At 39.7% G+C, this 23,224-nt stretch overlaps 1 protein-coding gene and 1 long non-coding RNA gene across 4 annotated transcripts in view; one reads left to right on the top strand and one right to left on the bottom strand.

Moving 5' to 3' along the window:
* Positions 1-23,224, top strand: part of LOC138742294 (uncharacterized) — a 76,311-nt gene that overhangs the window by 753 nt on the left and 52,334 nt on the right. For all 3 annotated transcript variants that reach the window (XR_011344039.1, XR_011344037.1, XR_011344038.1), the window contains exon 2: positions 17,955-18,115. This is a non-coding gene — a long non-coding RNA (uncharacterized lncRNA). The remainder of the gene's footprint in view (positions 1-17,954; positions 18,116-23,224) is intronic.
* slco2a1 (solute carrier organic anion transporter family, member 2A1) overlaps positions 15,464-23,224 on the bottom strand; it is a 123,469-nt gene continuing 115,708 nt past the window's right edge. The window contains exon 14 of the mRNA XM_069896517.1: positions 15,464-15,694. Coding sequence (XP_069752618.1) covers positions 15,691-15,694 — 4 coding nt within the window. The 3' untranslated portion in view covers positions 15,464-15,690. The remainder of the gene's footprint in view (positions 15,695-23,224) is intronic.

The following is a 23,224-nucleotide window of genomic DNA, read 5'->3' as shown; positions in this document are numbered from 1 at the left end:
GGAATTGGCTTGCCCGCAGAAAGCAGAGGGTGATAGTAGATTGAATGGATTCTGCCTGGAGATTAGTGGTGTTCTGCTGGGATCTATTCTGGATCCCTTGCTCTTTGTGAATTTTTATAAATTACTTGGATGAAGAAGTAAAGCTCTCATCCTCAATCTTGCATGAATATGGCACAGCTGTCATTAACCATCAAGACCTGTGTGGATGAATATGTGGCCATGCGTACATATGATTCACAACCAGCTGAGGGTGAGATTGATGGCGTATCAGGCCGGTGATCCAGATCTCTACAGGAAAACTAGGTGCAACCTGTGAAAGACCATCTCAGCAGCAAAGAGGCAATTTTGAAGGAAGCGAGAAGACAGGGTCAGATATTCAACCAGCTATGGCAGAGATTCCAGGCCATTACATCCCACAAGGCCAGGCCAAACACCATAAATGGCTGTGATGCTTCACTACTCAATGAGCTGAACACCTTTTAAGCTCGCTTTCAGAAGAACTCTTGTCCTTATGAAACTTACTGCAAAAGCTGATGACCCTGTGATATTTGTCTGAGGCCAACATCAGAACATCCTTCAGAAGGGTAAACCCTTGCAAGGTGTCAGCTCTGATGGCGTACCTGGCAGGGTAAAATCTGTGCCAACCAACCATCCGGAGTATTCACAGACATTTTCAATCTCTCGTTTCTGCAGTTGGAGTTTCCCACCTGCTTCAAAAGGCATCAATTTCTGGTGCCTAAAAAAGGCACAGTGAGCTGCTTCAATGACTATTACCCAGTACCACTCACATTTACTGTGAGGAAATCCTTTGAGATGTTGGCCATGGCCAGAATTAACTCATACCTAAGTAAAGATCTAAACCCACTGCAATTCGCCTACCACCACAATCACTCCACAGCAGAAGAAATCTCATTGGCTTTCCACTCAGCTCTGGGTCAGCTAGACAACAGCATACATCAGGCATATTTCATTGTCTACAGCTCAAATTTCAATACCATCAGACCCTCAGTGCTGGTCAACAAGCTCCAAAACCTGGGCTGCTACACCTTCCTCCTCAATAGGATCATCAGAAGTCCACATTTCCTCACTGATGATCAATACAGGTGCACCTCAAAGATGGTGCACTCTATGCCCGTGGTTCCCAACAAGTGGGCCATGGCCTGTTGGTGGGCCACAGCATGTCTCCATGTGAAACATGGAAGGTTCCCAACCCACTGGGGTCAGGAAAGGTCTGAGGTCATGTTTCAGTCCTCCAGTGTGATCTTGGGTGGGGTGGCGAGCAGTTTGCCACTGAGGTCATCAGGCCATCTTTCAATATAAGCAGCTTGGTGCTCAGCACTCAGTCATAGTTCAAGTGACTACACTTCCTCACACCCTGTCCCCTACAATGATTCTATTCCCTTCTCTCAATTTATCCATCTCTACTGCATCTGTTCCCAAGATGAGGTCTTCCAGTCCAGATCTTCCAAAATCTCTGCCTTCTTCCACAAATGTGGCTTCCCCTCAACCACTATCAACTCAGCCCTCACCCACTTCTCCATTTCTCACTCATCTGCCCTGGGCCCCTCTGCCCCCCAGACACAACAAACACTGAATCCCCCTTGTCCTTACCTACCACCCCACCAGCCTCCACATCCAACACTTTATCCTCCGGAATTCTGACACTTACAGCAGGATCCCACTACCAGACACATCTTCCCCTCTCTGCCTTCTGTAGGGACTGCTCCCTCCATGACTCCCTCCATGACTCCCTCGTGCTCTCATCCCTCTCCACCAATCCTCATGCTCCCCCCCCCCACCCCTGGCACTTTCCCCTGTGTCCGCAAGATGTGCCATACTTACAGCCTCACAAACAGACCTTTCAAGTTAAGCGACACTTCACTTGTGTATCCGCAGGACTGATTTACTGCATCCGATGCTCCTTCTGTGGCTTTCTCTACATCGGAGAGACTAGGTGCAGACTGGGAGATTGGTTTGCTGAGAACTTTCACTCCATTCACACCAGTGTCAGCGACCTCCCAGTAGCCAACCATTTCAGTTCTGTGTCACACTCCCATACTTGCATGTCTGTCCATGGCCTAATGTACTGTCCCACTGAGACCACCCATAAATTGGAGGAACAACATCTGATTTTCCAATGGGCACTCTCCAGCCAAATGGCATTAACATCGACTTTTTTGGTTTCTGCTAACCTGCTCTCCTCTTCCCCCTCCCTCCTTTCCCCCTTTCAGCTCTCATCCTCCCCTTCCCTCTCTATTCATCCAGCCATCCCTCCTCCCCTTGCTTGCTGCTGTCCTCTCCCTCCCTTCTCCAGCTATTACCCTCAACCTTTGTGACCACACCTACCCCCTTCTCTTTTGTTCAGATGCCTGCAGACATTTTCCCATACTCGATGAAGGGCTCCAACCCGAATTGTCGTTTATGTATTTTTATCTTTGTTATGTAAAGGACACTGCTTGACCTGCTGAGTTTCTCCAGCTTTGTGTTTTTACACAAGGCCCAAATCAGCATGGTTTCCTTAAAGGAAAATCATGCCTGACAAATCTATTACGATTTTTTTTAAGAGATCACGAGTATAAAGACAGGGGAGATGCAATGGATGTTGTGTATTTGGACTTTCAAAAGGCCTTCAACAAGGTGCCGCACGTAAGGCTGCTAAACAAGGTGAGAGCCTGTGGAATCCCAGGAAGGATACTAGCTTGGGGAGAGCATTGGTTGATTGGCAGGAAACAGAGAGTGGGAATAAAGGGGTCCTATTCTGGTTGGCTACCAGTTACCAGTGATGTTCCACAGGGGTCGCTTCTTTACATGTTGTATTTAAATTATTTGGATTGTGGAATAGATGGATTTGTGGTTAAATTTGCAGATGATACCAAAATAGGTGGTAGGGGATGTGTTGATGAGGATAACGAAAGGCTGTAGATTAGCGTAGATTAGGAGAGAAGTGACAAATAAAATACAATGTTGGAAATTGTACGGTCATGCACTTTGGTAGAAAAAATAAACGAGAAGACTTATTTAGATGGGGAGAAAATTCTAAATTCTGAGGTGCAAAGGGATTTGGGAGCCCTCATGCAGGATACCCTGAAGGTTAACCTTTAGGTTGAGTCAGTGATGAAGAAGGCAAATGCAATGTCGGTATTAATTTTTAGAGGAATAACGTATCAAGATCAAAATTAAGATTCAATTTATTATCATTGTAATAAAACAGTGTCATATAACATGAAATAACTTTTGCCTGCTGCAAGGCAGACAGATTCACCATCAGGAGAAATGTTCTGGTGCCTCTTACAGTCAGGGAAAGAGAAGGTGAATCCCCTCCCCCTGCCTCGAGTCACTGAGCATCTGTGGATTTACCTCTGCAGCCACACAGAATCTAGTCAAAACCACTGGCAACCTGAGCTCCAGATCTGATCCTCCGACATGGTCAGAAACCCCTCAGCGCCTTCGGCACCCGCTCGCATCCCAGTCCCAATACCTGGAACCCCTTCAGCCAGTTTCAAACCAGTTTCCAGCAGTCTGAAGCCTTATGTGAGTCTTCCGACAGCAGCCTCCATGTGTTCCTCGCCTCGTGGGTCTTTCAGGCTGCAGAACCTCCTCACTGGTCTGTTCCCGTGGGTCATCTCTTCTGCTTATCCTTCTCAGACAGGGGTGGTCTCCCCTTTTTCTGCTGCCCTGTGCCAATCCTCTGCTCCCCTGGAGTCTGCAACTCTTTGTGGCCTGCTGCTGATCATTAAGCACCGCCACCTTGGGCACAGACCTGTTGGTCACAGGATTTTAAATAAAACCACCATCGGCTCCTTTAATGGGCCGTTCAAAGCCTGTGTGGAGCTGATGGCCGTTGACTGGATGGTTGGACGACACAGGAGTGCTGTATATCCGGTCTTTGCTCCCCGCAGGTCCGCACGAGCAGCAGTGCTACTGTTACAGCGGCTCTGGCAGCGCTGCCATTTTCAACAGCAGGGATGTGATGTTGAGACTCCATAAAGAATTGGTGAGACCTCACTTGGAACACTGTGTGCAGTTCTGGGCGCTTTATTTAAGAAAAGATGTGCTGGCGTTGGAGAGGGTTCAGAGAACATTTAATTTTACCATACAGCACGGTAAAAGGCCATTTCAGCCCACGAGTCCGTGCTGCCCAATTTACACCCAATCAACCTACACTCCTGGTTTGTTTTGAACAGTGGGAGGAAACCAGAGCCCCCGGGGAAAACCCACGCAGACATGGGGAGAACGTACAAACTCCTTACAGACAGCGCAGGATTCGAACCCCAGTCCTGGTCGCTGGTGCTGTAAAGGCCTTGCGCTAACCGCTATGCCAGCTGTGCTGCCCTGAGCTGGAATTTACAAGAATAATACCAGGAATGAAATGGTTAGCACATGAGCAATGATCGTCAGCTCTTGGACTGTACTTGTCCAGAAGAATGAGGAAGGGGAGGGGAGAAGCCCCATAGAGGTAGTTCAAATACTGAAATGCCTGAACAGAGCAGATGTGGCAGGGATGTTTCCCATGGTAGGGGATTCGAGGACATAACTTCAGGATAAAAGGATGTCAATTTAAAACAGCGATGTTGAAGAATTTCTTTAATCATAGGGTGGTGTGTCAGAAGAACTTGTTGCCACAGGCAACTGTGGAAGTGAGGTCATTGCAGGTATTTAAGGCAGAGATTGACAGGTATTAGATTAGTCAGGGCATCAAGGGTTATGGGGAGAAAGTCGGGGAGTAGGTTGAGTGGGAGGATGGATCAGCTCATGATTAGAATCGCGGAGCAGGCTTGATGGGCCAATGGCCCTACTTCTGTTTCTCTATCTTGTGTGATCTTGTAATAAGATTATGAGGATTGAGTGGACAGCCAGCACCTTTTTCCTGGGGCAAAAACAGCAAATATCAGAGGACATCCATTTAAGGTAAATGGAGGAAAGTTTCGGGGGGAATGTCAGAGGTAAGTGTTTTGCACAGAGAGTGGTGAGTTCCTGGAACGCATTGCCAGGGGTGGTAGTGGAGGCTGGTACAATAGGATTCAAAAAAAATTAATTTAGGTTTACATGTGGGCTGGAAGGCTTGTTCTACACTCTATGTCACTCTCAAAAAAAGGTTTAAATCAGCACAACAATTTTTTTTAATCCTTTAATCTGTTCTGTGCCATTGAAATTGTCAGAAACGGTCTCAGTTCTGATTTATTTGCATGTTCCTCAACTAAGTGGCGGAAAATCGCTGAAGGTCTACACTCCCAAGTTGGTTTCCAGGATTGTATTAAGCACTGATCCCTGCAGCATTCCTACTGATCATCACCTGACAACCTGAGAAAGATCCATTTATTCACACTCATTAATTTCTGAAAAGAAAATTCAATTCCACCTACTCTACCATGAGTGACCAACCTCCCATGCGGGGCTTCTCAAAATCCAAAATAAAACCACACCCGCAGATTCCACTAATCACTTCCTCAGGATAATTAGGCATGATTTTCCTTTCAGAAATTCATGTTGACTCTCAATCCAATTATCCTTCTCAACATATTTTTATCACCTTCTTCGTTTATGGATTCCAGCACCTTTGAAGTAATGATGCACAGGGAGATCTTGCGCAACTTTGGAGCTCCATGAAAGTGATGACACTGGTGCATAAGGTTGTGAAAGGAGCATTTGGTGGGCTTGCCCTATCAGAGATACATAAAAGACTGCAGATACCTACTTTGATGAAGGGCTCAAGCCCGAAACATCGGTTCTGTATCTTTGCCTTTGCTCGGACCCTGTTTGACCTGTTGAGCTTCTCCAGCATTTGGTGTTGTTTACTCCAACCAGTGTCGACAGAATTTTGTGTTTTACTCCTTTGCCTACTGATTGTTCAATTCCTCAACCATTTCCCTGTTCCCCATTACAAATGATCCTTCTCTTCAGAGTAAGGGGCTAGCTATTTCTTGACTTTTCTTTTGGTATGGTTCATATTTGCCATCTGAACAAATTAGTATTTTATGAACATTCAAAATACTTGCCATGCTCATAGTATATTAGAGTAATGAAGCTAGAAAATGTTATTTTTAAACCACTTTCTAAATCTCCCCTGCTACTTTTGACAAAGGATGAAAATATATCCCAGATCTCTCTGTCCTTGTAGCCCATATAGAATTGTGCCCCCTAGAGTATAAAACACAATGCTGGAGGAACTCAGATTATGTTGGCTTTTCTCATACTTCCCACCAAACTGTAGCACTTTGTATTCTCAGCATTGGATTTAATCTGCCACTTGTCTTCCCAGTCCACCAGTTTGCCAACATTTTCTCGAAATCTGGTACTATTATCCTTACAGTTTACTGTATTTTTTTCCACGTTGATCCTTGATTCTTTTAGCTTTAAACCTTTCTTTAAGTTGTCCAATATTTGTCAATGTGTTAAAACATGCCTTAATTCAAATTCCACTTTCACATGCCCATAGAATATCATCCATGTTATTTTACAATCTATTGCTATTGCTTTAACATTATGTTTGAAGTAGTCATCCATATCTGTCTCTTTTTACTAAATATTTTCTGTACAGTTTGGGATGCATTTCAACGGAAGAGGGATTGAAATCATTCCTGTTTGTTAGACTATCTCTGGCATTTTCATTGCTAAAGAATCTTTATGATTCCTTACAAACATTGATAAATGTGTTGAAGTAGATGTTTCGTTTCAGTATTATCCCAAGTACCCATCCAAACTGACTCTCTGTATTAAATTCATCAAATCTTGTTTTCTGCCCCAAACTCCACCCACCAATCACCCAGATTTATGTGAATGTTTATTGTCTACTTTTCAAAGAATGACATTTGATCAGGAAAAATTAGACTGTTATGTCCTAGATTCGTTAAAAGAAACTGATAAGCACTGCCTGTTTCTTGTTTCTTTGTCACAACTTTTCTATGCATTTTTGAACAGTTTAGTCTGAACAATAAAGTCGGACAGCAACATGTTAAAAAAAAACTCTGAGTCAGACAGCAATAAATATAAGCATCTTATTCTGATTTTTCATGTTACATGTCAAAGCAATTACTGTCTAAAGGTCATGCGAGGTGTCGATGTGACTCAAGTTCAGATCTCAACCTTGAAAACAAATTAGTTTTGCCATCATATTCTTAAATATCAAACACAAGAAAGAGTGATATTGAGATTTGTGGTCAAATCACAGGAAAACATAAGAACAATTGGATGAGAGTTGTGATGTATGATAAGGAATAGTGTTGGGATCCTTGATGTTTGTGACACACATTAACAACTTTGATGTGAGTGGATGAGGTAAGTTTGCAGATGATGCAAAATTGGTGTTGTAGATCATAATAAGATTGGAAAGTTGGGCAAAACAATGGCAAATGAATTTAATCCTTACAAATGAGGAGAGATTCTTTTTGGGAAAGCACATATAGATAGGATGTACTCACTTGGTAGGGAGGGTTGATGAACAGAGAATCCTTTCACTCAAAATCTATACATCTTAGAAAGTGGCAGCCTAGATGGATAAAATGGTGAAGATGGCAGTGGGGATGTTTACTTTCATTGATGGTGGCATAGAATTTAAGAGCTGGGATGTCATGTTACAGTTTTATAAAACATTGGCCTTGCAAAATCTGGAGTTTTGAGCACAGTTCTGGTCACCACCCTACAGAGTAGATGAGGTTGCACTGGAGATGGTGCAGAGGAGATTCACTAGGATTACCTCAATTGGAGAACAACAATTTTAAGGAGAGGGTGGTGTGGAGGAGGCTGAAATGCAGCCAGAGAGAGAGAGAGAGAGAGAGAGAGATTAGATTACAATAGTGTTAAATAGGGTAGATGGGATCATTTTTCTCCCATGGTGGGAGAGTCGAAGGGAGCATTGTTTAAATTGAGAGGTTGGCTTGGAGGTGATCTGAGGGGGCTTGGGGTCTCGAATGTGTTAGATAAATGTGAATCACCAAGACACAGAAGGTTACAGGCCTACAGTGAGCCTGTTTCTGTGCTAAACTCAGTTTTACCTACATTCCAAGTTTCAAGTTTATTATCATCTGACTTTATATATACAGCCAGACAAAACAGCGTTTCACTGGACCATGGAGCACACAAAAATGCACAGCACATAATAATCACATATATACATGAAGATATAATTTAAAATAAATATGTGTTGTATATTTTGGAATATAAGATGACCTTCTGATAAGACGGGTCACCAATTTCAGCCTGAATTTCATAGTTTTATCATATATCGGGCCCCTCAAAAATGCATGTCAACTGAGTGGGGGGTTGCGTTGACTGAGCTGTTGGGCGTGGACATAAGGTGGATGTAATCATGGAGCCTCCAGCAAAATGAAGAAAATATGAAGCAAGTTTTAAGTCAATGAAGTGGCCAAGGAATCGACTCACTGTGCAGCTGCGAGGCCATTCGACGTAACTGAGAAGATGGTAAGAGAGTGGAGAAAGAATGAAGAAAGAATGAACAATGTTCAATGAGAAGAGGAAAAAGAGTTGAAAAATCACATTGCAGAATGGGTACTCGAACGGAGGCAGGATCACTACGTAGTCGCAAGAAATAAAATCAGAGCATGTGCACTGAAGTGGGCAAGATCCCAGAACGCAGTCGAGATTTTAAAGGTACAGTCAGCTGGTGCAGGAAAAAATCTGGTATTATGACAAAAAACAAAAATGGCTCAGAAACTACCAAAAGGCCTTTGCCTCAGACGATGATAAATGATAGTGATTTTGAAGGATTTTAGATGTGTTTTTTTAACAATAAAAATTTCTTTCTAATATACTGGTAACTTAAAATTTTGTTGAAGGGTGGGGTCTGAGTGGGTTATGGAACCAATCGAGTGGTACTTTGAGTAGAATTTTAAGGTCACATTTTTGTATTTGGCCTATAAGACGATCCCTGTTTTTGGCGGATTTTTTTTTAATGCTTCAGGGTCGTCTTATACACCAAAATATACGGTACATATTTTGGGATAATTTACTCGGTTACATGATATTGTTCATTAACCTACAAACAGGTTTCACACAATCTTTAAGTATTACAATGAAACCTACAGTGTTCATGCACGCTTTCAGGGAAAGTGTAGCAGACTAGAAGAGAAATTATGGCAACATCAAGTTTAAAAAGCTGATATGATGCCAGCACTGTGGCTCTGGATCTAGTCGTACCCTTTATAGTTCTAATGTGGTGGTACCTGTCTGGAGTTTGCATGATCTTCTAACTATGCGTGTTTCTACTGGGTGCTCTGGTTTCCTCCGATGTTCCCTCCCCCCAAAAATGTTCAGACAATTTGGTTAATTCACCAGTGTAAATTGCTTTTAGTGTGTAGATGAGTGGTACAATCAGTGATGGGATTAAAATGGGTGAGGCTATTTGAGTGCTTGATGGTTGACATGGGCTCAGTGGACTGAATGGTTTGTTTTCATGTTGATTCTCTCTGCAGCTTTGCCCTTCAGAGGACTGGCCATGCCATGTTCTTACCTTCTCTTCCATCTTTAAACTTTGTGCAGTGTCAACATTAATGCATTTGCAATGATAATGATTTGTGAAATTGAAGGTAAGTTGTTTATGTAGTTTAATCTAGAGATTCAGTATAATAAAAGACATTTCTAGGCCATGAGCCCGCACCACCTGAATAATAAACCAATTAACTCCGAGCGTCTTTGGAGTGTGAGAGGAAACTGAAGCACCTGGAGGTAACCCACCTGGTCTCGGGGAGAATGTACAAACTCCATACAGACGTCAGTGGATTCGAATCCGAGTCACCGGCGCTATAATAGCGCGGTGTTAACCATTAAACTAACCATAGCACTCATCTCATGATTAATCTCTTTTTGCCTGGATAAGTTCTTGAATTAAAAAATGTTAAGATTTGGAGGAAAATATAAAAAGCACCATGAGCAACTTGAAAACCAGAAGAGTTTGGGATATGAAAGTTAAGTGGAATGATAAATGCTCAGTGTAAATATTTTTTCAATGGCTTCAACCCTTCTCGCTTGCAGGTACATTTGGAAGATTATGGGAGGGTCTCTGGGTACAAAATAAACTGGGACAAGAGAGAGATCATATCATTAACCGATGGGAATCGCGCAAACTGCCAAAGGAATGCACCATTTAGATGGCTTAAGAAGTACTTGGGGATCCAAACAGATAATGATTTGAAAAATTTGTATAAGATGAATTACCTCCCTTTGCTTAAAAAATTTGAAGATTTAAATAAATGGATAACTCTTCCACTAACACTGATCAGAAGAGTGAATTGCATTAAAATGAATATATTCCCAATACCTTTTTCATACTCTTCCGATACCATTACCACAGAATTTTTTTCAAAATCTGAATAAATTTATTAGGAAGTTTCTCTGGAAAGGTCAGTTAGCCAAAACGTCCAGGGAAAAAATTAACTTGGAACTATCATATGAGAGGGTTACAACTCCCAAATTTTAAATATTACTATTGGGTGGCCCAGATGAAATTTGTCACTTTCCACTTCGACGGAAATTGAAATGCACAAAGTTGGAGAGAGAGTAGCAGAAGATTTTGTATATAAATGGGACGCTGTCTATTTCTGGTGGAAAGGAAGCACCATTAATAAACTATACTTTGAATATTTGGCATAAATTGAATAATTTAATTGAATCAAAAAGAAAAATAATTCCAAAAATGCCCTGGATTCAAAATAGATCAATTCCTTTAACATTGGATAATAAAATTCAAGGGATCCGATATGTAGAAGATTGTTATGTTCAAGGGCAATTGATGTCATTTGAACAGTTAAAAAATAAAGACAATATTCATAATAATACAATTTTCTGCTATTTTCAATTAAGAGTTTTTTTCAGAGCCTAATTCGGACTGACCATGATTCTACCAGAGTGCAGTGAAATGGAGATAAAGGGGAGCACAATGAAATTTACATCAGTTATGTATTTTTTACTTCAATCAGGTTCTCCTAAACCGGAGTTATATAAATCTAAACAAAGATGGGAATCAGATTTGAATATTGATGATGGCAACTGGTCAGGACTGTATGACTAATACAATTAATGTAAGGTATAGATTGGTGCAATATAATATTTTTGCATCAGCTATATTTTACCCTGCAGAAGTTACATAAATTAAATTCTATTATATCGGATATATGTTTTAGGGGCAGGGAAAAAAAGGAACCTTTTTACATTCTACCTGGTCATGCTCTAAAGTGAAACCCTTTTGCAAAAAATTTAAGAATTTTATTAAACGAGATTATTGGAAAACAATTGCCACAAAGTCCAGAATTGTTTCTCCTAAAATATATTGTGGACATAAGACCTAAAATGAGACTGTCTAATTACCAATTAGAATTTCTTAAAGATGCATTGGCAGTGGCCAGGAAATGTATTACAGTTACCTGGAAGTCTGATTCCCTTCTGGACATAGTCCAATAGAATGTGGAAATGTATAGTTGTGTTCCCCTGGCGAAAATTAGTTACAATTTAAGAAAGACGTATAATATGTTTCTGCAGGTATGGCAGCCATATTTGCACAATGCAGGATTGAATAAGAAAAAGAGTGAGACTTTCTGGACTGGATTCCAGACCCTGCTCTTCTTTCTTTTGTTTTTCTTTTTATTCACTTTCTCTTTCTTTTACTTCTATTTTCTACTTTCCATTTTCTCTTATGGGGTGGCAGGAGAGATGGGGTTAGTTGGAAACATGGGCAACTTGTATTGATGATTTTTTTTCTCACTTTATTCTGTATATCTGTAATGGTTCATTCTTGATTCTTGTTTGACTGCAAAATTTAAATTAAATATTCAAGCAAAAACCACAAGCTTCTATTACGCTATACAACACGTGGTTGAAGTTAATTTTTGACTGCTGTTTGTCTTAGAGTTTACAAACTTTGACATGTGGGTATAAGGGCCTGTAACAATGTGTATGAAGTTGGGGTGAAAAAACTCTCATTTGCTTCTGTTTCTCCTATTGTTAAGGCAATGGGCAATGCTCATGGAGACTCTTTGATTGCCTTATGGCTGTAAAATTTAAGGTATATCATGTATGTTACATTTTTAATGTATTATTATGTGACAATAAAAAGATCTCTCCCAACCTGTTGCTCAGTATTATATCGGAGTGTTCACCCAGACACGGTATTTGTAAATAAGTTATTTCATCCTTATTCATCTATTTTTTCAAACACGAATGCATTAAAGAAAATATCTCATATTCTGCTTGAGTAGCTTACAACCCCACCACTCTATCTATCATCCACGAGCCTCTAACCCACCTCTCAGTTTCAATGAGATGGAGTGCTCGAGGCATCTGAAGAGTGAAGCTCATCAAAAAATGGAACTAGTGGATGTAAATACCATGGGGTGGAAGGTTGGCCGGAGAAGGATGCGATCTTCCAAAGTTCCCTAGATGGGTTGGAAAACCACAAATTAACATCTCAATTTAAGAACTGAGGGAGGAAGAAAATAGGAAGCTATGTCAGTTCATTTAAAGGGTAAAATACCGGTGGAATCCATTATTGAGGTTATTGAGAAAATGAGTGTTCAATCAATATGGTCATAAGAAAGCAAAGCAATATGTTAAAATATTATTTATGGTTGTAATGGGAGACCTGGATAAAGGGAAACCGGAGAATGCAATTGTTTGGATTTCCAGAAGGCATTCAATAAGGTTGTTGGATGAGGTAGGATCATGTAGAGGCTAATGTATTGGCATGGATGGAAGATTCACTTATTAATAGAAAAGAAGTCATGATAGATGGATCAATTTTAGATTGACAAACTAACTACCACAGAGTTACAGGGTCAGTAAAAATGTCAACTACCTGCTATCTCTGGTAATGACGTAAATAAAGAGATTGAGAGCATTATAGCCACATTTGCTAAAGATACAGAAATAGATGGGAAGCCAATTTGAAAGGACACCAAAAAAATCACCAAAAGAATATAGATAGAATAAGAGCATGGGCAAAATTTTGGCATTTTGAGAGTATAGAGTTTTAATTTAGATATACAACATTGCAAGAGGCCCTTCCAGGCCACAGGCCTATGCCACCCAATTACACCCAATTGACCTATAGACCCAATATAATTTTGAACGGTGGGAGGTAACCGGAGCACCTGGAGAAAACCCCACGGAGAGATGGGGAGAACTCCTTATGGACAGATTCGGATTGGAACTCGGGTCTCTGGTGCTGAAACAGCGTGGCGCTAACAGCTATGTTAACCATGCTGCACAATGTTTTTTAAAGCTAAGCTGTGGGAAGTTCTTTACCAATGGTGGAAGGATAGAACAGCAAAATTTTGTTTAAATGGCGAGATTGCAAAATGATTTGGTAAAGAGGGATATGGGTGTCTTCAAGCATGAAATCAAGAAAGTGAGCATGTAGATGCAATAAGCATTCAGGAAGATAAATGGAATGTTGAACTGTATTGGAAAGGGGATGGAGTAAAAAAAATGGGTGGATCTTTCTACCATTTTAAGCCATCCTGGAGTACTGTAGGAAATATGTTTAGAATTATTTGAAGGTAACAGTGGGATTTACCATCAAAAGATCCCAAACTGACACCGTGCCAAAGCTAACTGCTCCCATAAGAACGTGTACTTAATTCTCCAGTGACACCAAAAGAGAAGTCTTCCACAGGGAATCATGTCACTTGGTGCCAAATGCCATTGAAATGGTATTAGATTGAGTAGGACATCAAACATAAGGAAGTTCCTTATCAAATTTCTGGAGTGTTTCAAGGTAACCCAGAACATTTTTCTTGATCTAATGTGTATCTTTAATTGTTTTGTACTGAAATCTTACATTGTTCAATTGCTAGGCCCTTATATTCTCCATTTTTCAAAATCAAACTTTTAGTGTATAGCTACGGTCTGTAGCCTTAATTATAAAATGCTAAAGAAGTTCCCATTCTGGGGAAAAAAAATAAGATTTTGAAATAAGGACCTTTTGTAGATGGGCAGTCCATTGCTTCCCCTTAGTCATCACCCATTTTTAAATATAGCCCATTTCCCACTTACTTCCACACCAGCATCTTTGGATTAGAATAAAGTGCCATCTACTCACACCAAAAAAGGGACCTACTTTCAGACTTGTCAATGGGAGCCATCTAAAGTGTGTCCTACTTTCATTTAATTCTATCTGCTGGTACTAAAGATTATTCAGATAGAGCCTCTCCCTTCACTTCTTGCTCAATAAAACTAATCACAATAACATTTTACAGGTTGAATTACTCCAATATTACATCTTCAGATAATGTATTGTTCCTCTCCATAATGCCATTCTATTGCACTGTTCTGTCCTTTGTTAAGGGTCCCCCCCTCACACTGAGCCTTCGTGTTTGTTATCGTTCTTCCTTTCTGCACAAATTGAATAAAGGTGCGAAAATGATATGTTTCTTGTTTTGAAATGCTAATAGTGGGTTGTGCAATGTCAGATGGATGACTAATCCTGTTTATTCCAGGTGAATCTATGCATCCTAAACCTCTTCTTATGATTGAAATGTTTTGTTTTACGTCAACTTGATATCTAGTAAAGATCATTTGAAACATGCAAATTCTAGCTACACTAAAAGTGTCTATTGCAACCGCACCCAACTCCACAGGCTCAAGTTCCACTCTTAATGGATGCCACTTAAGTGTTGTAAGCCTTTCAGGAAAACATTTCATGGATAATCCATTTCATAATCGTTTTTTTTAACCATTTCTACAAATTACAAAGGTGGACAAGGAGATGATCACCTCTTGGATCGTGTACGTTTTTGTGGCTGTTAATGGACTAAGCTTTCAGAAGGAAATCTTACTTTTGGATTATCTGCACAAAAAGAAAGAGAGAAATGGTGGGATGGTATGAATGCAAGAAGGCGAACGGATGCTGACATTAGGAATGAAAATCGGGGCCTTATTTTCTGAAGGATCATATTAATAAGTCAAACTAACTGCAGAAAGGCTTCAGATTTTCAGATCAATCGTTGCTTATCATCAGGTGTCATTTGTAACTCATTCTTAAAAGGGATTGGTCATGCTCTATCAATTAAGTACATGTACTACCATCATTGGAATGTCCATGTAATTTTCTGGAGCATCAGGGCTGAATATCAATTCTTTTGTCTATCTGAGAAGATGGCAAGGGAAATGAGTAACATGGAAATGGATTTCTTCCACTGGCATCAGAAATACCAGCCAGCTCCGTATTTCACTTTATCTCTGAGACATTGTTGATAATGTTGCAGCAGTCTTTGAGCTGTTGGTGTGAAGAAGAGGTTCCAGCATAATGAAGGAAGAGTGTGCCTGAGTCAGGGTAGTGCAATGATGTTTACATCCTATTACTAATCCTTTCTTTCAATGGAAGCTAACGTGAGCAGCTGTTGAATTAATCTTGATATGTTGCAGCAACAGATTCTGTAAGTGATACACGAAACTAACCACACCATCCTAAATGGTAGATAACTACATTTATTATCTTTGAAAGTCTCACCAATAAACACATTGCTTCTGCCTGAAGTTACAGCAGCTGCCGGTTGGGAACTGGTGAGTGCCCCAACATATTCCTGACTTTAATCTTAAAGACAAAGGAAACCTTTAGGCATCAATCAGTGATCATTCTCAGTCCTATCATTATAACCAAAGTGTAGCCACAGCTGATATCACTGGCTGAGCGATCCATGTATCCAATATGACGAGCTTCCACTGCCCTTCTTCCCACTTTAGTTATCTATTAGCAAGAGAGAAGGTTCAACAGTGATTGCACTGCAGTACACATGTCCTTCTGAAACCTATATATGCTCCAAAAATACTTTGCTCATTTTATATGGATCAGCTTTACTTGAAAACATCAAGAAACACGAGTTTCAGATAGCACAGCATTTTGTTTCAGTCTCACCTTCAGATTCCTCTTCTAGATGGTTTACTGCTGTCTCCAATGGTCATAGATAAAAATATTTACTGTTTGAAGCAGTTAGTTGAAGAATCATTGCAAAACTATATTGCCCTCAGAACTGATTGACTGCAGCTCCAGTTGCTAGTTATATATTCCAACCCATAGATATCCATTTGCACTGGCTTGCTGACTCCTAGGTGATGAGCAATCTTTCGTGTAGACTTGATGGAACACAAAAGTCTGCAGACCCTGTGGTTGTAGTAAAAACACACCAAAATGCTGGAGGAACTCAGCCAGTCTTTTCAGCATCGATACGAGACAAAGATATATTGCCGATGTTTCGGGCCTGAACCCTTCTTCAAGGAATAAGCTGAAAATTTGTAGAAATTTTGTAGGCTTGATGATTACTTTCCCCGGCACTCTTTATATAAAGACCACCAGCCTTTTATGTGACAATGCTTTCTAGAAATCAAAATCACTACATCAAATTATAGGAAAGATATAAACAAAATAGAGAGAGTGCAGAGAAGGTTCACGAGAATGTTGACAGGATTTCAAGGTTTGAGTTACAGGGAAAGGTTGTGCAGACTGGAGCTTTTTTCTCTGGAGCGTAGAAGATTGAGAGGGGACTTGATAGAGGTGTTTAAGATTTTAAAAGGGACAGACAGAGTAAACGTGGATAGGCTTTTTCAATTAAGAGAGGGGGAGATTCAAACTAGAGGGCATGGTTTAAGATTGAAGGGGGAAAATTATAAGGGGAACATGAGGGGAAATTTCTTTACGCAAAGGGTGGTAGGGATGTGGAATGATCTTCCGACAGACGTGGTCGAGGCGGGATCATTGGTTACATTTAAGGAAAGACTGGATAGTTACATGGATAGGAGAGGACTGGAGGGGTATGGACCGGGTGCTGGTCAGTTGGAGTAGGAGGGTGAGGATTTGTTACGGCATGGACTAGTAGGGCCGAACTGGCCTGTTCTGTGCTGTAAGTGGTTATATGGTTATGGTTAATTAACTCAGCTTGTTCGATCCTTGAAGAACTCAGGCAAATTTGTTAAACATAATTTCCTTTTTATGAAACTGTGAAGACTAAAATTGAACTCAAATATTGATAATTAGCAGTGCTGACATGCATTAGGATTCCAGCTCTTTAAAAAACCCTCTCTACAGAAACATAAAACTGACAATTTATAACATCATAACTGTGATGTTTTATCCCCATTAGCAAAGCATTTTTCAAAAATGGCTGAGCATTTCCAACAAGCTTTGATGTCCACAAATTCTCGTTTATTCATGTTTTGCTGATGTGATTAGATCTGTGTGAGTCCAAGAAGTAATATCATTAATGAAAATACCACTGATATTTTTGACCAGACCAAGTCCCTCAAATCAGCCATCAAATGATAACAGTAGCTATTCTAGTGATTGAATCATTAAGCAGGTGATGTGTGGTGAGACCTGGCTGTAGATCAATCATGATCTTCATGAGAACCATTGACAATTATACTGCAAGAATTGGCATATCATTTAAATGATTTGTTTATTAATACATTTTATTGCAATTATGTGGAACCAAATGATCCATTTGTTTGGTGAGGAGTTTTAAAGATTCAATGCATAACAGGTAATGTGATGTTAATTTGTGCAGATGCTTGAAGATAAAATGACATCTGACAAGTGGATGTCTTTTAAAAGAGAATTACTGTAGTTAGAATTAGTAAGAGTTCAGTGATTGATGTTCTAAGGCAAAGATTTGAAACCTTGGATGACAATGAAGATTTGAACAGGAAAAAAAGGAAGCATGTTCAAATATCGTCAAATTTTTTTGAGAAATATAGACGAGACAACTTAAGGAATAAGGAGGGTTAAAAGGGGCAAATATGATTGGGGAGAATCCCAAGGCATTATTGTGGTGCTACCACCATGTATATATGTGCTGTATGGGTTGGCCTACCCCCTGAACCTGTGACTTCCTCCTCCCAGATGCCCCCATGCCAAAACCCCTCCCTTGGAATTGGGCCAGCACCATGCAAGCTGTGCTTACACTTTAAGGAGATTAAAGCCTATTAATCATGATTCTCTGTCTGATTCATAGTGCAATTAATTATATCAGGAGACAGAGGATACTCAGAAAAACAGTGGGTCCACTTAGAGGTCATTTCTATATGGAGCCACGTGTTGGAGATGAAGTCTGCTAAAATAGAGTTGAGGCAGAGATGTCAGACTTTTTGCAGTCTGAATTGCTCCACTTCACAGGTAAGCTAAAATGACTGGATTTTAATGCAACAGGATGTAGATATTTGACCAGTGTATGTGTTGACTGTGAAGTTCAGCCATTGCAATGAAAGCAGCACGATGAAAGGTGGCATACAGTGCCAGTAGTCCACATTCAAATCCTGTCCTGTTTGTATGTTCTTCCTTTGTTTCCGTGGGTTTCCTCCAGGTGCTCCAGTTTCCGCCCACCCATTAAAAAATTTTCGGTGGGGGGGGGATTGTAGGTTAATTGGGTGTTAATTGGTTCATAGGCTGGAAGGACCTGTTACCATGTTATACATCTATTTTTTTTAATTGCATTTGTTTTAACTTGCTTAAGTTATTGCAACATGACCTATTTTTCCAGATAAATCTCTCAACCAGTAGGGTACAAGAACCTTTAACATTTTGTTTGTGTTCCATAAGGAAAATTAATTATTGCCCAAGCACAAAATACAATAAGAAAGCATCAATCAATCAGAATAGAGCAATCCAGGCCACAAAATCCTATTGTCACATTTAGATAGCTCTATTTCAACTCTTCCTTGGAAGGAAATATCTTGAACTGAAAAGAAAACTGCAAATTATTCACTTCCTCCATCTTGTATCTTCAGTACATTTTTTTTAAATGAAATAGATTCACAGGCTGTCATCAACCTCCCACTTTTGTTAAATCTCATATCCTTGCTCAGTTTATCTAAGAAAAAATACAAGTCCCCAGAAGTTCCTGCTCTAAAACTCTTGCAAATGTAGAGAAAGCAATTCTGAAAATGATGCAAAGACTAGCTGTTAAGCACTCTTCTCTGCCACCTGATGCACAACTTCAGCTTCTGCAGTGCCATCACAGTTGTAATTTCTGACAAGCATTTGGCTTTTCATGAAGGAGTCCTCAAAACCATTGTTGTTCAAAAATCTACTGCTGCCTTGGTCTCCAATCAAGATTTCAGACACTGATATCAGTAAGACCTCTTTAACTTTTCATCTTGTGAATAGGAGTTACGTCTGTGTTCTGGAATACTAATAGAATGTGCATCTCATCCAATATAGTACTTGTTAATCTCAGAAGGCAGTTACAAAGATGAAGGGGGTTAATTTTGCTGGTGTCAGAAAATAAAACAAGAAAAAAGAAACCGATGCTAGTAATTATAATCATTTATGAGCTGAATTACTTACCTTTATCGTCTAAAATTAAATACGATTTAAATCAGTGGAAAGATTTACCAATAACATTAATAGGATGTGTTAACTGTGTCAAAATGAATCTTTCCCAGAATTCAATATCTTTTTCAATCTATCCCTTGTAAGATACCTCAAATATTTTTCAAAGATCTGAATGCTATGGTGAGAAGATTTTTGTGGAAAGGTAAAATGGTAAGGGTGTCACTACATAAACTAACTTGGAAGTAAAGGTTGCAACTTCCTATTTTTCAGCATTATTATGAATCGGCACAGTTGAAATTTATTAACAGGATGTTTGAAGTGGATAAACTTTTGATGTGGACTGATATTGAATTATCTCAGATTGATGAAAAGAGAATGGATCAGTTTATTTATAAATGGAATTCTCAGTTATTACATAATTATAATTTGCTAGTGTTGAAACATTCAATTAAATTATGGACTAAAAAATTGAAATTGTAGGTACTCAAGGTAAAAATATGGCTAAAACTCCTTTGTTTCAAAATGAGCTCTTTTACACTTAATAATTGACTTTTGAATTTTCTTCCCACGCATTGATGGAGTTGCTCTGAACGAGGGCAAGTAACTGATTTGAGAGTTTTGCTATGTGATCTCTTTCTTTCTGGGATAGTTTAGAGGGGGTGGGGAGGGGGGGATGGGTTAGGGAAGTGGGGTTGTAAGGGATAAAATGTTAAGTATGTTTGTACTTGTAAGATTTATTATGATTATTAAATAAAATTTTCAAAAAAAACCATTGTTATACAAATAACAAATGCTTCACCAAATGTCTTTGTATGTGAAACTAGCAGTATCAAATATTTGGATTCTCAACATTATTTGAAAGCTTTTGATTTTTAAAACCAATTGATATCCAGCTCAATACCACATTCTTCCAGCTGCGGGAGATGCGTTCTTAATGCGATACTTCTTTAAATAAGTTTGGTTTTTTTTAATTAGGATTTTTAAACCGATAAAGCATATTTACTAAGTGTTGATGATGCTGATAAATATCTGGAAATATTTCTGCAAGAATAACAAAAGAAATATATCAGCAGATATTAACATTGCAAAATAATTCCACGAGTCATTGGACTCTGGTGTTGGGCTGCTACCAGAAGTATGTATCAGCCCTTAGGGTTGCCGCGAAGACTTGGGGTTGCCACGAGCAACGGGGACTTGGGGCGGTTTACTAAAAATTGTTTTAATTTCAATTTATTGAAACCCTGATTTAGCATGGTCCTGCTTTTATCACGATGCAAATTTTTTTGGACCCCCAACTATCGCATATAACGGGGTTCCACTGTACTGACATGTTTGCAAAGTTGATTAACGCAAGATGTATACAGCATGTTTAGAATTTTTGTCATTTTCTTATTTGCTGTTGGCTGCAAGTTTATAAACTAGCACAAAGCCCAGATGACCAGGTTTTCAATCAGGTCTGCATAAGAGGTATCTGAAACAATCTCAATAGCTGGAGGCTAAAGTAGAAGCCATTGTCTCTAAATGATGAAGTGCAGTAATTACACTTGATAATGAAGATTTTGCTTCCTGAACAATTTTGGGTGCATTTTATGGATTTTGGGCTGCTGATCACAAAAATGGCCTTAAAATTTTCCTATGATACACAGACCCTATTTTTGTGATTTCTTTTGATATTAAGTCTACTTCAAGCATACAAATCCATGATCGGTAGCATCATTGAAAATTCATTTTCTGTATTCGCATGTGGACTTGCCTGGTGATCTTGGTGCAGTCATGGTGAAAGGTTTCACTAGAACATTTTGACCATAGAAAAGTGGTATATGGCAACTGGTATCCATCATTGCTGGCCAAATATTGTTGGACACTGACACAAGAGGCATCCTATGCTGAGTACAAATGAAAATCGGCAGCAAAACACTTTTAGGTCAGTTGAACTAATGCAATGTGTCCGCATCGTGCTGCGATTAAATTCAATAAAATTTAATATTCTCCAATTTCCTATACAATAAATAAACTTGACATTATATTTGTGTTCAGTCTGAAGTTATCTATCATAATCCCAATTTTTCTTTTTGGGAAGCAAACCTTTGGTGGGGAAAAAAAATTGTTCAGTGTAATTGCAGGGACTGAAACTGGAAAAAAAATGTTCTTTGTGTTTTAAGGTGCCAGATGTGACCCTCTAATTTCTGTTAGAATGGGATGTATTAAAGTCCAACTCAGGATTAAATTGGATCAATATTTAAGTGCATCACCATGGAAAGCTGTTCTCTCAAAAATGTGCTGTTTTTGGCTGAGATGTGAAATTTATGTCATTGTTGTTCATGGAACCTTGTGATGTGAATATTAACAGTCTTACTTGCCCATATAGCAGTAATACTTCAAAACTGACAAAGGGCCCACTCAGTTACTGTGGTTGTTGGCCATTTGGGTGTAATTGGGCAGCATGAACTCGTGGGCTGGAAGGGCCTGTTGCATGCTGCTTGTCTAAATTTAAAATTTAAATTTACTTCTCATATTTGCCTCATGACAAGCTGAGTTTCTTCAACAGATTAGTGTATTACACTGTTTGGCTCTCAGGACCCATCCTCCCCGGGCTGCCCATTTGATCATCCTGGAACCTCTTCCTGGTCACACATCATCTGATTGATGCACCAACAATGACTTGAGACTGAAGCTGAGCAAAACTGATAGGCTTTCATTCGCTATAGAATGAAGGCACATCCCTGCTAGCTGACTGTCCCAAACAAAGGAGGGGACTGAGGGATAGTCAGTTTTATTCAAGAGCCTGTGGAAGGAGCCACAGGTACAGTCATCCAATGGACATGACCAGACAGGAAAATGTGTACAGAGTGTGTTACCACATTGATCTTGCGGCACCCATCCTCACCAGGTCACTGTCTGAACTTCTGGGACCCATCTTTAATTTCTCTAGAACACTTCTTACCCGGACACGTGTCTAAACTATTGAGACCCATTGTCACCGGGTTAAACAGTGCCTGTTCTACTGGAAGCCACCATCCCTGGAACACAATGTCAGATCTTCCAGGACCCATCCTTCCTGGGTAACCCAGGATTGCCTACTTGGGACCAACTTCCCTGGGTCACATTGTTTGATTTCCCCCCCCCCACTGAACTCCTCCTTCCTGGTCACACAATGTCTAATCTTCTGGGACCCTTCCTCCCAGGGTCGCACAATGTTTGATCATGCGAGACTCATTCCCTCTGGATCACTCAATGTCTGATTTGACGGAACACACCGTCAATGTGTCACGCAGCTGGTATTATCTTACTCCAGCTATAAAACTTCTCAATCTCCAATACTTTGTTTTGAACAATCTCAACTATTTGGTCATCCACTCAGTTAAAATCTATACCAAACAGTTGTATATAGTTTTTTTAATAAAAAAAAGCTATTTTGCTGTTTGCAGTGTTGAACTGTAGCTCTTCATATATAAAGTTTTGTCTTAAACTATGAAACTTCTCACTCTCCAATGCATTGTTTTACAAAATAAACATTTAGAAAAACTTGTGCAACTGCTTAAAACTGTTCAGTTAAATTGATCTATCCAACAGTTGTGTAGATTCTATTTTGCTGTTTGCTGTTATGTATTCAAGAATCCTTTATTGTCAAGTAATAGTACAGAATATGTAATTTATTTTCATATTTGAGTATCTATATCATTTGTGTTACATCTGTATGTGTTCTTGCAGTGTTAACTGATGAGTGGAGAACACGGTTTCATCAGGTTGTAATTGTATAATTGGATGATAAACATGATTTATTACACAAAATTGCCTGCTGTAAGTTGGCCACCAGTGCCAAGAACGCCCAACAGCGCTTTTACTTCCTGTGAAGGTTGAGCAAAGTCCAGCTTTCACACTCACTACATTCTACAGGGGATGCCTTTAACAGGCCATTTAAATCCTGTACGAAACTGCTGGCATTAGGAC

The sequence above is a fragment of the Narcine bancroftii genome, chromosome 9, assembly GCF_036971445.1.
Source record: "Narcine bancroftii isolate sNarBan1 chromosome 9, sNarBan1.hap1, whole genome shotgun sequence".
In the NCBI taxonomy this organism is placed as follows: domain Eukaryota; kingdom Metazoa; phylum Chordata; class Chondrichthyes; order Torpediniformes; family Narcinidae; genus Narcine; species Narcine bancroftii.
The sequence above is the reverse complement of the archived record's forward strand: the minus strand, read 5'-3'. Positions and strand labels throughout refer to the sequence as shown.